General features: G+C 43.0%; 1 protein-coding gene across 1 annotated transcript in view; it reads left to right on the top strand.

Annotated features, from left to right (window-relative positions):
* PDGFRL (platelet derived growth factor receptor like) overlaps window positions 1-6,731 on the top strand; it is a 234,982-nt gene extending 228,251 nt beyond the window's left edge. The window contains exon 6 of the mRNA XM_073583621.1: window positions 6,172-6,731. Within this exon, the coding sequence (XP_073439722.1) occupies window positions 6,172-6,360 (189 nt within the window). The 3' untranslated portion in view covers window positions 6,361-6,731. The remainder of the gene's footprint in view (window positions 1-6,171) is intronic.
* The last annotated feature ends 9,689 nt before the right edge of the window (window positions 6,732-16,420 follow it).

A 16,420-nucleotide genomic window follows, 5' to 3' on the forward strand; every position in this document is an offset into this window, starting at 1 on the left:
CCATTTCTGAGATGATGGAACTGCTGGACATCTTCATTTTTTAAAGTGAAGAAAGCAGGATATCTCTTTCATCTGTTGCACTAAGTTTCCTTGCCCGACCACTGCGTCTACAGTTCCCCATTCTTATTTTGCTGCATTTTTTCCACTTTTTCCTTTTTTGTGTTTCGCATCAGGGTTTCTTTAACAGTGCTCAGGTCTCCCTTACTGATAGACAGGAAGAATAATATCCATAGGACCTTCTCGTGGAAAATACCACAGCTTACCTGACTGACCTCTATTTGACCCTGGCCTGATAGCCATTACTGAAAGGACTTAAACAAAACAAACCGTGAAAAAAAATTGATACATTTCGGGTCTGTGTTACCATGAGACCCCTTTTATTTCTTGTGGGGGAGGGCTACCATTCTACCCAGAAATGAAAGAAATATGAAGCACCAAAATGTGCCTAAAATGGCCAAAGCAAATACGTCTCCTGAAAGGAAAAGGATCTCATGACACGCACACAGGATGGAATTTATCAAACGTGTTCACAGATACATGAGTGATAGGAAACTGGTGTTACCTGGAGCTAAAGGAAAGGCTTCCATTTGGTAACTCCACACTTGTACATGCACAGTGCTCATTTTAGTTTTAAGTCTATTTGCATTTGTCTTATTACTGTTAATGGCAGACTGCTAGGTTTTCTATACGAGTTTTATTCCCTCAATATATAAGCTTACTTCTATTCACACTAGGGTATAAATATTCAACTAGCAAGATCCGAAATGGGAACTATACAGAAAATGTTTTTTTTTCCTTTTAGGCTGTGTGCCCACGTAAGCGTTTTATTTACGTTTTTTAAGCGTTTTTACTGGCAAATATGCTTAAAAATCGCTCAAAAGAAGCATCCCATTCATTTTAATGCATTTTGCACTTTTTGTGCATATCGATGCATTTTTTTTCCACGAAAAAAACGCTTCGCGGTAAAAAATGCAGCATGCTCATTAATTTTGCGGAAAAGTCTGCGTTTTTAGCTATTTTCTGTGTGTCTGGGGACACGCGGAAAAAAACGCATCAAAACGCGCGTTTTTTGTGCAAAAAACGAGCGTTTACTGGGAAGGAGTCCGATTTTCATGCAGAAATTTTCTGCATGCGTGGGCACATAGCCTTACAATCGGCTGGACTCTTACATCTAGAGCCCATAAAACATCAAGCATCAGAGAAGATGTGGGCTGAGTGGTAGAGAGATGTATAATCTAATGTGATCATAGAAGACCGAGCAATGTCTCTGTACTAATATAAGTATACTATATACCGCAGTGAGCCGCTCCGTCTCTGTAGGTTCTCTGCAGTATCTGACAGAAACAGTAGTAACAGATCATTTAAGTCCTACACAGCCCCATACATCCTAGATGGCTATCGTCTGAACAATGGTTTGACCGGTTATTTGGCCGACTGCCATCTCAGCCGTCTCTCCCATACACAGGAGCACTCCTGTGCTTTCTATGAGAGGGCCACTCTCAGACTCCTCTGGTGGCGTCTTATCTCAGAGAAGAAAAGGATCCACAGTCTGAAATTGGACACATTGGATCCTTAACTCCCCTGTTGATCATATTTCTGGGGGCTCCCACACACAGTAGACTGTCGGCTGATTGCGTTGATATAAATGGGTTCAGATAATGTTATTCTAATATGTATGGAGATCTTAAGTTTTCAAATGGAGTCTCCGTGTATCATACTTGTTTTTCCAGCACATCTCACAAATGCTTGATTAAATCTGATAAATTTGGAGGGTAAGTCACATCTTGATATCTTTGTTATGTTTCTTTAAACCATTCTTTAACAATTTTTGCAGTATGGCAAGGGCAATATCTGCTGAAAGAGGGCACTGCTGTTATGGTGCACAGTTGCTGTGAATGGGTTACTTGATTTTTAATTATATTAGGTAGGTATATGTAAAAGTAACATCTACAGGATTGCTAGAACCCAATGTTTTCCAGCAGAACATTGCATAGGGCAGGAGTGGGGAATCTTTTTTCTGCCAAGGGTCATTTGTATATTTATATCATCCTTCGTGGGTCGTACAAAGTGTGCCCTAACTCCACCCACAAAGTACGTCCTGACACTAGCACTGGTGTCAGGACGTAATCTTCCATTGCATGCCCCTCGGCGCTCAGTGTTGGACACTGCATGTGTGTGCTCACAGGGAAAGAAGAAATTAATGAGCCAGAGGCCATCAAAATACAGCTGCGGGACCCAGGACTGCGGTCCCCTGGAATCTGCTCGAGGACCGGATGAGAGGTCATCGAGGGTTGTAAGCATCCCATGGGCCTGAAGTTGCCCACCCCTGGTTTAAGTTATAGAATCACATTGTCACCCCCAGCATGCCTGCTTTCTATAGTGCTCCCTGGTGCATTCTCTTCCCCAGGTGCTGGCCAGTTACATGATGTAAGAAAACGTAATTCATCAGACTAGTCCACCATTTTCCATTTCTCCCTGGTCCAATTTTTTTTTGAGCAGTGGTCATTGGTCATTATGGGCATTGTGCCCAGTCTGTAGCGACACAGCAAGCAAAGCTGTGTGCCCTGTCACATTTCTATCATAACCAGTGTTCACTATTTCAGCAATTTATGCTTCAGTAGCTCTTCAATGTGATTGGACCAGATGAGATAGCCTTCCCTCCTTACACATACTAATAAGCCGTGGCCCACCTATGACCTTGTCTTTAGGTTCACCAAATGCACCACTTTTTGCAGAGACTAACCAAATAGCAGACATGCCACACATGACCTGCAGAAGATGGCCATATCAATTCAAAGAGTTTTTCACAAAAAAATTACATGTGCCCCTGGGGTATTTACAAAATTTACCAATCCACTTCTATCATCATCGCTCCATCAATGTTCTACTTCACCCTCAGTCAAGCTGTCAATTTAGCTTTTGTTAGAGTCAAACAGATCCTAACACTTGCTCATTTTTGGAGCTAGCAACACTACAACTTGAAGAATTATTGTTCAGCATTACATAATACACATATCATTGGTTTTAAATGTTATGGTCTTTAAGTATATACAGTATACCCTATATAGATTTCTGGAAAGAATCTACTTTTTATGATATGTCAGTTAGCTAATCTACAAAAGGACCAGCTTCACAGATATACCTTCTTCACAGATGACCATACTACTCTGGTTAAAAGGTGTATTAGCCATCAAGAAATGTAAGAGGCACACAAGCTCTTATTCTACAAGAAGTTTTTACTAGAACAGGCACACGGCAACATAAACCTAAAATATAACACAAACTCCTCCCACAAATGAACAGCTCAATATTGAGACTTGCTGATTCCAACGACTAATGGATCCATCTGGATAACATGCAGTTTGCCCTCAGAGGTTCCATCAGTAGCACCATCATACTTGATGGTTAGTGCAGTATGTAGTGTTACTTTTCCTGTCCAAATGATGGACACCATGATTACATCCTGCACTGCCCTAGTGATGGGGTAGCATGTGTAAAACCATCGTCGGGGGGTGGACACTTCAGCACAATCTGTACTTACTGTGCTGGCAGCTTCTTCTTCCCTGGGGATCAAAGGATGGGATCAGAGGCAGAGCCCAGAATAATTTCAAACAGTTCAGCTTTAGTATCTTCCGGACACAGAACTTCCAATACACCATTTGCACACTCGACACGATACCAGCAATATACAGTGGGGCAAAAAAGTATTTAGTCAGTCAGCAATAGTGCAAGTTCCACCACTTAAAAAGATGAGAGGCGTCTGTAATTTACATCATAGGTAAACCTCAACTATGGGAGACAAACTGAGAAAAAAAAATCCAGAAAATCACATTGTCTGTTTTTTTTTCCTTTTATTTGCATATTATGGTGGAAAATAAGTATTTGGTCAGAAACAAAATTTCATCTCAATACTTTGTGATATATCCTTTGTTGGCAATGACAGAGGTCAAACGTTTTCTGTAAGTCTTCACAAGGTTGCCACACACTGTTGTTGGTATGTTGGCCCATTCCTCCATGCAGATCTCCTCTAGAGCAGTGATGTTTTTGGCTTTTCGCTTGGCAACACGGACTTTCAACTCCCTCCAAAGGTTTTCTATAGGGTTGAGATCTGGAGACTGGCTAGGCCACTCCAGGACCTTGAAATGCTTCTTACGAAGCCACTCCTTCATTGCCCTGGCGGTGTGCTTTGGATCATTGTCATGTTGAAAGACCCAGCCACGTTTCATCATCAATGCCCTTGCTGATGGAAGGAGGTTTGCACTCAAAATCTCACGATACATGGCCCCATTCATTCTTTCATGTACCCGGATCAGTCGTCCTGGCCCCTTTGCAGAGAAACAGCCCCAAAGCATGATGTTTCCACCACCATGCTTTACAGTAGGTATGGTGTTTGATGGATGCAACTCAGTATTCTTTTTCCTCCAAACACGACAAGTTGTGTTTCTACCAAACAGTTCCAGTTTGGTTTCATCAGACCATAGGACATTCTCCCAAAACTCCTCTGGATCATCCAAATGCTCTCTAGCAAACTTCAGACGGGCCCAGACATGTACAGGCTTAAGCAGTGGGACACGTCTGGCACTGCAGGATCTGAGTCCATGGTGGCGTAGTGTGTTACTTATGGTAGGCCTTGTTACATTGGTCCCAGCTCTCTGCAGTTCATTCACTAGGTCCCCCCGCGTGGTTCTGGGATTTTTGCTCACCGTTCTTGTGATCATTCTGACCCCACGGGGTGGGATTTTGCGTGGAGCACCAGATCGAGGGAGATTATCAGTGGTCTTGTATGTCTTCCATTTTCTAATTATTGCTCCCACAGTTGATTTCTTCACTCCAAGCTGGTTGGCTATTGCAGATTCAGTCTTCCCAGCCTGGTGCAGGGCTACAATTTTGTTTCTGGTGTCCTTTGACAGCTCTTTGGTCTTCACCATAGTGGAGTTTGGAGTCAGACTGTTTGAGGGTGTGCACAGGTGTCTTTTTATACTGATAACAAGTTTAAACAGGTGCCATTACTACAGGTAATGAGTGGAGGAAAGAGGAGACTCTTAAAGCAGAAGTTACAGGTCTGTGAGAGCCAGAAATCTTGATTGCTTGTTTCTGACCAAATACTTATTTTCCACCATAATATGCAAATAAAAGGGAAAAAAAACAGACAATGTGATTTTCTGGATTTTTTTTTGTCAGTTTGACTCCCATAGTTGAGGTCTACCTATGATGTAAATTACAGACGCCTCTCATCTTTTTAAGTGGTGGAACTTGCACTATTGCTGACTGACTAAATACTTTTTTGCCCCACTGTATCTTCTACAGCTTCTCTTAGCTTCCTCAACTACACCATAATGGACTACAAAGTAACAGCGGAACAAGGAGCCCGGTGAAAACGGCACTTTTACCTCTCTCCCTGGAAACGACTTCAGCCCACGGAAATACTCGTCTACTAGGTCGTCCACCCCCTTTTGGTTATCCTGTCCGTGGACTCGCTGGTGGTCCACTCGACTACTTCATCAGCACCCAGACTCTGGCTGACGCTTCTACAGTGACTCATCCACTGGCTTCTCTATTTCATCAGCACCCTTTGTCTCAGGCTGACCTTTACTCAGGGACTCATCCACTGACATTCCCACAGTGGCTTCTTCACTGGCTTCTTGTCTGCTGCAGATACCATACTCTTCACTTCTTCTCTGCTCTTCACTAATCTCCCACATCTACTCTTGATGTCCTGGGATTCAGTTCATGCTTTGTGTGGCAGCTTTACAGCTCAGGAATAGAGACGTCTGAGCTCACCACCAGGGGTCGTCGCCCCACCCCCCCGACTGACTAAGATCAGGAAATGTCCCTCACTAGTTCCCAGCTGCCACGCCTACATTTAACCCTGAAGTGAATTACAATTGGGCTCTATTCTTAAGTGTGCTCAGTGCCCATATCTTGTGTCCTAACTGCACCGCCCTTTACTTACTTATAATAATATGGCATTAAACACATATATACAGCACAAATACGTAAATCCAAGACATTCAAATATGGCAAACATGTTCAAGCAAAGAGTAGTATAAACTTCTACAGGGCTAGGCCCTGATCGTCTTACATACGCATCCTAAGATAAGCTGTACCTCTGTTATCGATATTTTTCATCATATCATTAACACTGATTTTATATGTATATTTTAAAAACAGTATGAACGGCCTGTGACCATTCAAGACTCCTGGAGACTGGTCAACCGTGGCATTGGACACACTACCAGAGTCTCAAAAAGCATCATCACTGTAGAAGACTTTGAAACAATTGACGCTGGCTACTATATTTGCAAAGCACAGAATCTCCGAGGACAGACAACACTTGCTACCAGAGTGGACAGATATTAAGTGGACCCTCCATTCCTGACAAGAATGCCTTAAAGGCAAAGCTTACAAGATTCCTTAAAACCTCAAACAGATTTCACCGAAGCGTATTACCGGCAAAACAAATTTTATGTCTTTCCAGCTGCCCGTGTGCACTGAAGAGGTCATCCAGCCGGCCAGATGTGGAACATGTTGGTCTGAGAAGATGCCTCATGAGGTATTTTTTCCTAAACCTGGGTTATTTTTACAATAATCAAATTCAGAGAAATTTATTTGTATCCAGCCAAGTACATTATGTATAGTATTCCATTTAACTGTGTATCATATTAAAAAAGCAAATAAATACTTATTATTTTTCATTATATTTAGCTTTGAATAAATCATCACAGAACAGATCAGTCAGAAAAATCATTTCAGCCACAAACTGCAGTGTTTTTCAGTGTGTTATGGGACAATTTGGTGAAGTCATGTGTAAGTACTGTATATCAAGTGCATAATATTGGCCAGGTAAAAATCCACATGTTATCATGCTTCTCTATGAATCAATATATATCGCTTACCCTGAATTATTTTCAAATGTTTCACTTGTTCGGGGCTCAGCCATAATACCCAAAACACTCTTTGGCCAAATGTGGACATAAGAAAAAGCAGGTAGTTAAAACTGTCCAGGATTAGAAAAACTTGGCTACTTAACTACAAAAATAGCACATCTGCCTTCAGGTTGTCAGTGGTATTGCAACTCGAATCCAAACACTTCATTGGACCTGAGCTGCAAGTAATTGATGCCACACTTGTGTGCTCTCGTTTCTATAGTTGAAGACTATGACCAATCCCTTTAATCATGGGCGGACGGACATACCACATGTGCAGCCTGTGCGGCTGCACCGGGGCCCAGAGATGGAGGGAGGCCCCTGCAGGGCGGCTAATAATGAGGGCAATCTGGCCTGTGTTTCCAGCGCCAAGGCTCCTCAGCGCCCCTGGCCAGATTGCCCTCATGTGCGGCGGGCAGGAAGCGATCCCTGCAGCTCTGCTGCCTACAAGAGAAAATAGGAGCAGAGCTGCAGGGATCTGTCCTGCTTCCCGCCCGGCGCCCACGCTTCCTCTCACACAAACAGCAGCGCCGCTGGATGATGTCATCATTCAGCGGCCGGCTGTGGCAGAGAGAGGAAGCGCAGGCGCCGGGCTGGGCCTGTGGTGCGGACAGGTGAGAGGTGCTGTGTGTGTGTTTATTTGTATGTACGTGTGTGTGTGTGTAGAGATGAGTGCTCGTCTGTGTGAGTGTGCATGCATGTGTGGTGCTGTGGGGAAATTTGCAGACAGGTGAATGTTGCTATGTGTGTCTGTGTGTATGTATATGGAGGAGAGGGCAATGATGGGGAGAAATCCGTGATGGGGAGAAGGTAATGATGGGGGTGATGGATGGGGGTGATGGAAAGGGCAATGATGGAGGTGATGAGGAGAAGGCCATGATGGCGGTGATGGGGAAAAGGCCATGATGAAGGTGATGGGGAGAGGGCCATGATGGAGGTGATGGGGAGAAGGCAATGATGGGAGTGATGGGAAAAAGGCTATGATGGAGGTGATGGGGAGAAGGCAATGATGGGGTGATGGGGAGAAGGCAATGATGGAGTTGATGGGGAGAAGGCAATGATGGGGGTGATGGGGAGAAGGCATTGATGGGGGTGATGGGGAGAAGGCAATGATGGGGGTGATGGGGAGAAGGCATTGATGGGGGTGATGGGGAGAAGGCCATGATGGGGGTGATGGAGAAGGCAATGATGGGGGTGAAGGAGAAGGCAATGATGGGGGTGATGGGGAGAAGGCAATGATGGGGGTGATGGAGGAGAATGCAATGATAGAGATGGTGGAAAGGGCAATGATGGGGTGGTGGGGGAAAAAGAAATGATGATGGAGGTGGTGGGGAAGAATGCAATGATGGTGGTGATGGTGGAAAGGACAATAATGGGGTGGTGGGGAAGAGGAAATGATGGAGGTGATGGAATGGGCAATGATGGTAGTAGTGGGGGAAGAGACAATGATGGGGTGGTGGGAGAGGAGGAAATGATGGAGGTGGTGGAATGGGCAATGATGGGGTGGCAGGGGAGAAAGTAATGATAGTGGTGGGGGGGAGAAGGCGGTGGTGAAGAGGGCAATGATGGGGTGGGGGAGAGGTCAATAATGGGATGCGGGAGGAGGAGGACAATGAGGGGTTTGGGGGATTGGGATGTGAGGAAGGGGGACTTATAATGGATTTAGGAACAGGGGAGGTGGAGGAAGACATTATTATCGCTTATTATGTCTAACACAGTACCTTAGTATATAGTGTACCCACTTATAATGTCTAACACAGTCCCTTAGTATATATTGTACTCACTAATTCTGTATAACACCATCCTTAGTTACATAGTTTCCTCTTTTATTATGTATAACACCGTCCCTTATTGCGTACCATCCTCTCTAGTTATATATGGTGCCGTCTCTTATTATACAGCTTCCTCTGCTGTTATGTACAGTGTTGTCTCTTACACAGTGTACTGTATTCTTGTTAATTTTGTTATTCACAGCACCCTCTCTTATTACATAGTCCCCTATCTTTTTAGATATAAAATGACTGCTGATGGAGGAGCCTGTGACCAGACGACCAGTCCATCAGCTCCTCCATTAGAAAAGAAGCTTTCCCATGCTCCATCAGCCATCATTGCGCTATACAGCTAACAAGACAGGACGGTATGTAATAAAGAACAGGGCTCTATATAATCCAATATGTAAGGGACGGTACTGTACATAACAAGAGAGGGAACTGTATAATAGTGGATGGCAATATACAAAATAAAGGAAACTATATATGTATACACATGTATGTGTGTGTGGCTATATATATACATATATACAGTATATATATGTAGCTTTGTCGCCATAAAGGGAAGGGGGCCCAGACACATTTCTTGCACAGGGGCCCCAAGCTGTCAGTGTCTGCCCCTGCCTTTAATGCTAACCTGAACTAAAGCTAGCAGTACCCAGCTAATATAGGAGCGATCCAACAGTCCTCATTGTCTTCAATCTGTGATTACTAAGATTGAGCGGCATGTAGCTCAGCATATCTTATCCTTTGTTCCATGGGTGTAACTACAGCTTTAGTAACTGGCAAGGTGACCATCGCCGCTCTGGTGCAATATTAATATGAACAAAAAGATTCACAGGACCCTGGTCCAGCATCTTCACTGGCATTCTGTTGCAGTAGGATCAGGGTCTTGTGAACGTCTTCACCCACCATGCTTTCATCCTGAGCACCTCTGCCGTTTAAAAGGCTTGCGGAAGGATATCTCATGCGACGTCTTGGGGCCTTAAAAACTAGAGGTTTCTAGGATGCCAGTGAGGTCCCAATGTATCAGAGGTTACTTTTAACAGAGGTGCCCATGATGCCAGCCTAAGATCCTGATCCGGCTGCCGCAGAGCACCGACATGGACACTGGACCAGGTTCCTACAGATCTTTTTTTCTCATCTCTAATGCGAGAACATTTGAGGGTGAAGGTATAGCTATCTTTTATGTATGTGCATCACACTTACTTCAGCGCCACAGGCCTCTTCTGACTCCAGGAATCCTTCTTCTGGAACCAGAGTAGCAATAAATCCAGGAGGCACAAAGTTATTAATAAGCAACCAAACTTTTACATGGTGAATGGCAGTATTTACAGGCAGGTATAGAGGATAAGGCCCAACCGGTTGTCATCTTTCCCACTTCCCACTTGACGACTATTGAAAATGCTTGGAGGGGGGGAAGGGGGGCTCAAACTGATTTCTTGCCTTGGGTGCCGGAAAATCTAGATACACCTCTGTGACTTTCCTTGTCTTTTTGCACCTCTTTTTCGTCATGTGTTCAATAATTTTTCCGTGTCATATCATTATTACACATAACTTAAAGGTAATTTGTCACCCCCTGGGACGTATATGACCTATTAATATGGGCATACAGATGATAGAAATGTTACACTAGTCCTACTTGTATGCTCATATTAGCGATCTTGTTGCTGAGAAATGTTATATTCTATTTTAATGCTAATGATTTCTTCCAGGGTTCAGGGTGTACGGTGCCTGGAAGAAATCCCTGCCTCCTGTCTTCACTATACCACCCCCCTCCCATCAGTGTCAGTTACTCCCCCGGAATTCTGCAGCTGCGCCCTGCGCTCCCTCCACAATCCGTACCTCTTTCTCTCGTCTGTGGGCACTACAATCAGGGATCTTCTGCGCCAGCAGCTCTTCTCCAGTGACCTCTGGTGCGTGCATCGATAAGCTTCGCCATGTACACATGGTTCCTAGTGATGACTATGCAGGAAGGAAGTGGGGAGAGCAGCTTATCGACACGCACTCTGGAGATCACAGTGAATCGCGGTTGCCTGCCCAAAAGATCCCTGAATGTAATGCCCACAGAAGGAAGAGGTATGTATTTCTGAGGGAATACAGGTAACAGGATTCCAGAGCGGTAACTGATGCTCATGGGAGGGCGTAGTAGTATAATGAAGACAGGAGGCAAGGATAGGAATAGTGTAACATTTCTATTACCTGCATGCCCATATTAAGAGGTCATTATACACCCCAGGAGGTGACAGATTCCCTTTAATTTATGGACATCTATGGTTTTATATCTTTACCTGTGTGGATTGGATGGGTTGTTACAGAAATTTGGTGACAATTTCATGTCAATAGAACCTTTAGAAATATAATTAATTAGAAAATTGGAGACATGTTCAATACTTATCTCACCCCCTTGTCTGTCTGTATATTGTCCTTGTGTATATATTTTTTTTGCAGCTCTGCATTGAAGTGTGATCCCAGTCATCAAAAATATCCTTAAAGGGGTTGTTCACCTTTGGGGACCTTTTTTTCACTTAAATGTATGTAATTGGGCTAGAAATCATTTTTTTCCAATTTGGTTTCATTATAATTTTTCCACTTTGTCTTCTTTAGCCTCTGTGTTGCACAGTCTATTATTGGATGCAGACCGAGAATTCATGAGTAAGCTCGCTGTGACAGTCTGACGGGGAGTTTCTCTTTTCCTGAGCTCTTCTCAGCAGTTTCATGAGCACAGACCACATCAAAGTTGAATGTGCAAAGAAACAGAGTCTGTAAAAGCAAAATACTGCCCAAATTTTAACGAAACCCAATTGTGAAAAATAATTACTGTATTTTATATACATTTAAGAAAAAAATTGCTAAATATTACTTTTAAAGGGATTTTTTTTTTCTTTTATTTAATGAAAAAAAAAACCAAGACGTTTATTACAATAACGTTATCCCAGCCTCCAGCATGCAAATAATAATGTCAGTTCAAAGCGGCATCTCTCAGGATGGGGACTTGCTCCCGTGAATCACATTAGACGGAGCGCCTATAAATCACACAAAGCCTTTTGATCTGAGATGAAGATTGGACTGAAAGCGTTTATCGAACACGTGTTTCCTTTTATAGGCAACCTGCAGATCTTCTCCTTTTAAAATGTTTTCCATGTCCAATGTGTCCTCCAAGCCAGTGATCCAATATTAGGAGGCTGCCATTTATAGAGTTTCCAATGTAATTTCTCTGAGCAATAAACATCCTTTGCTTCTGGACTTACTGCAGCATTTACAATAAGAGGAATATAACGTATGCATGTGATTGGGTTTGTGGACATTTTTCTTATTGCACAAGCACTGCAAAGCACATTTGGACATAAAAAAGAAGACTTTTTCAGCTTTACTCCTTATGTGCACTTGACCCAGCAAGTGATGCTCAGTATATCTCAGCTATGAAGAAAGCCAGTTGGCTGTAGACTACATAAAGCAGAATAAAGTTTACTATATTTAATGCCAAAATGTTTTTCATGCCCTACAAATTGGAACGTTCTTGAGAACCTTTTGCAACTGCTATGAGCTCCAATTAAAAAAAATAGGCAAATTTGCTAATAGACTCCCCTTATAATATTCTATAGTGTGCAGACCAAGCGCCAGCTTCTTGCATCTACGATTCTATGATAATAGACGGTAAAGGTTTTTTCTATGCTGGCAAAAAGTTTTCTTGATGCAATTTTATACAACGTACTAATTATTTCTATTACCAAACCTCCAGCCATGTCCAGATTTCAATCTCTACATCTAAACAGGACAGCATTTTACGTGTTCAGAACATTAACAAAGCCCTATGAATGGCTCGTTTCAATAGCTGAGCCAGCCCCGTCCATACACAGCACTGATCACATAGACATGCACATTCCTTGTGCAAGCACAGGATTGGAGATGGAGTTGTCTGGACCCCGGATTGAGGGTCAAACAGTTCATAAAGAAAACCCCTCTATGTACAGTCTTATCTGATCAGGGATTACTGCTTTATGCCAACCTGCTCTAGAACCATGTAAAGGAGTCTGAGGTCAGGGACCGTTAGTGGTACATAAACTAGGAAAATACTATCCATATGCATGGTTATGTCAGTGTGGGGTCAACGACAAAGAGCCCGAAGCTCAGAGAAGGAAAGAGAGATTGAACATGCTTCAGAGAAGATGCCCACTGAGCTCTAAACCTGCAGCTTCACTTACAAGAATGGTAGAAAAAGCCAAATCTCTAGTGACATTTTTTTTTCATTCACTAACGTGTACATCAGATCAAAAGTGCAACATTCTCATAGCTATTAGGTGAAGGAAAATAAGTCCATATTATCTGCAGGAACCCTTATCAATATGGAAACATTATGACCTGGTAATCAATAATTTATTGGAAGCCAAACAATATATTAATAAGTAATTCACAGCAAACTTGCTTGTTGTTGTTAAACCAACAAAAAGTCTCCACAGGGTGCCATTTGCCAGCGATGGAGAGTACACAGCTGTATGTAAGTTTTAATGAAACATTTTCTTAGGGTACCGTTACACATAGCGATGCACCAGCGATCCCGACAACGATATGGATCGCTGGTGCATCGCTAAGTGGTAGCTAGTGAGCTGCCACACAGGCAGATCTCACCTACGACATCGCAGGGGTCGGGGGTCGCTACTTACCTGTCAGACGAGGCGATCCTGACGTCCTCCCGCCCGCGTCCATCGTCGTCACAGCAGGAAGCGCCGCAGGAAGCTGACGACGAGAAATGATCAAGGACCTTCTCGCGCGACCAGCGATAACCAGCGGGGGAGCCGGTCGGAGGTGAGTGTCACATGTAGCGATATTGCTAGCAATATCGCTGCTACGTCACAAAATTGTTGACTTTACAGCGATATTGCTAGCGATACCGCAGTGTGTAATGGGGGCTTTAATGTAATAAGAAGGTAAGGTGGACAGCATCCAGGCTATAATGGCTGCACATATCTTCAGCAGCTGTCTACACACTAAACCACACAAATTCAATGAATCCACTGAAAGACAGCATTAAAGCTTGTGAACAACAATGGAAAACGTCTATAAGAACAAACAGAATGGAATAAGTTGTGTTAAAACGGCTTTCATTGATCATATTTACATAGCAAAGTCAATGGAGTAGTCAGTATTTCCATAGATGCCACAATTCCAATACAGTAATGTGACATATATCATATAGTCCATCTATGGTCTGTAGAGACTCAACACATTATTTGCAAAGGCCACCACTCTTTCGAGAAAAACACAGATGCTAGTCTGAACGTGATACTGCAGTTTCAATATGGTACAAAGTGTTTAAATAAAAAAGAAAAGGTTTTCTCATCTTTGTCTTGCGATTATACCTTCTTACCAATTAGATCTTGTGTTCAATAAAAAAAGTGGTCTAAGAAGGTAAGCATTTTCTGATGCGTATTTGGGTGCACGGCATGTACACTCTTGTCACAATAAAGTATTTCTGCCCAAGCAGGACCGCGATGGGGGTGAAATACAGCCCTGGTATTTGAAAGAACACTGTCATGCTTCCTCTATTCTCCAGATGGGGGTCTCTTTACAAACATTACCTGGTCTGGAAGAAAATTAAGATTTACTATGAGACCAATAGTACTGCTACATAAGATTAAATAATGCTGCTACTCCATGACTACATAATACAACCACAGTGTTACAAAATAATGCCATCATATTGATCATTAAAGGGATCGTACCCCCTTTAAGGCTATGTGCACACGTAGTTTTATGTGCTGTGGATTTTTCCGTGCGGACTTGTAAAAATCTGCACGTAAATTCTCAAGTCAAAAGACCTGTGGATTAGCCTGCGGTTTAGCCCTGAGGTTTCACACCTCTACATTGGAGAAGGTATGAAACCACTGCAGAATCCGCACAAAGAATTGACATGCTGCGGATTTGAACCCGCGGAAAAATCCGCAGCATGTGCACAGCGTTTTTCAGTTTACCATTGAAAACAATGGTACTGTACAACGCAGCTAAATCTGCTGCGGACCCGCAGAGCCTGAAACGTTGAGGATCCGCAGCAGAACCCGCAACGTGTGCACATGGCCTAATACATTTTCGGTAAGTAGTCGTAATGCGATCATGTGACAACTGCTGGAACTGGCAAATAGAGCTGAACCCCAAAGCTATGTTCACACGTCGCTTTGTTGTTACTTTTTTTGCTGCAGCCAAAATCTGATCTCTTGGCAGTAAAAAAAGCTGCAGACAAAACGCAGGTTTGCTGCTTTTCTTGCCATGTTTTTCAGGATCCCAAAGTTCAGCTTTGCTTCAACCACACAAGCATGAAAACTGTAAGATGTTAGGCCACCAATGCAAGACATATGTGACACCATAAATCAATTTTTGGAAAAAAGGGCAGTTTGATCAAATTATTTAGTGGAAAAAAGATTTTTATGTCTGAAATAATAGCGACTATTCTAAACAAAAAAAGTTCATATGAGTTCATGAAAAGATACACAATTACAAATGTAAAAAAGAGGGGGAAGTTGAATTGATTGGGAATAGTTTACCCAAGATTTTGGAAGAGCATTGAGTAGGATGGACACTATTTTCACACATTGGTCAAGCACATTGAATTGGTCAAGCACTGCTCAATTTCACACATTAGTCAGCCAATTAGTTTTACACATTCGTCGTCCATTGAATTGCTTAGGAAATTATTTACTTAACACATCACTAGTTTAATTAAACTGTACTAATTCTAAAGGGGCCTTTACACGTAGCAATATCGCTAGCAATATCGCTAAAGCATCACCGATTTTGTGACGCAGCAGCGATATTGCTAGCGATATCGCTATGTGTGATACTTACCTCTGACCGGCTCCCCCGCTGGCTATCGCTGATCACGCGAGATCGTGCAGCTCCATTTCTCGTCGGGCACTTCCTGCTGAGCTTCCTGCTGGCGCCAACGAGCGACACGTGGACGCGGGCGGGAGGGCGTCAGGATCGCCGCGCCTGAAAGGTAAGTAACGATCGCTGCTGCGTCTCTACGTCGCTGTGAGATCTGCTTGTTTGGCAGCTCACTAGCGACCATTTAGCGATGCACCAGCGATCCTGACCGGGTCGTATCGTGGTCGGGATTGCTGGTGCATCGCTAAATGTAAAGGGGCCTTAAATGTCCTTCTCAGGGGAGCAAACAAGACATTTTGGTTTAAACTTGAGAAAGTCACAAAAATAAATGGTTTTCACATCCTGCTGTACCTGCTTTTTTCGACTATAAGCGCAGCAAAAACTGATGGCAAGGCTTTTTGCTGTATTTATGCTGCTTTTTTGCACTTACTCATTGCTTTCTATGCATGAAAAGGCGCTTCAAAAAGCTGAAAGAAGTGACATGCTGCAGTTTTAAAAAAGCAGCAGTTTTAAAATTCAGTCAGGAAAAAAAACAATGTGTGTGCACAAGAGTTCTCAAATCTCATGGCTTATGCTGGTATTGTAAAAAGCAGCTTTTGATTTGCATAAAAAAGCAGCAAAAAAATGCAGCAAAATCTCAACGTGTCAACATAGCCTAACAGTGTGTATATTAAACTAGGTTAGGATTCGTCGAGTTGGGGTGCTTGCTGACAATTTACTCATTGGTGTACAACAAATAAACATGACTGTACCAAAACCGATATTATCATAAACATTGCAATAAATTATTACACCAGTCCATTACCACATACTACCACCATATACCTTATTGCTTACGGTGTGACT

The sequence above is a fragment of the Dendrobates tinctorius genome, unplaced genomic scaffold (assembly GCF_039654945.1).
Source record: "Dendrobates tinctorius isolate UK_male_01 unplaced genomic scaffold, ASM3965494v1 ptg000079l, whole genome shotgun sequence".
Taxonomy (NCBI): Eukaryota; Metazoa; Chordata; class Amphibia; order Anura; family Dendrobatidae; genus Dendrobates; species Dendrobates tinctorius.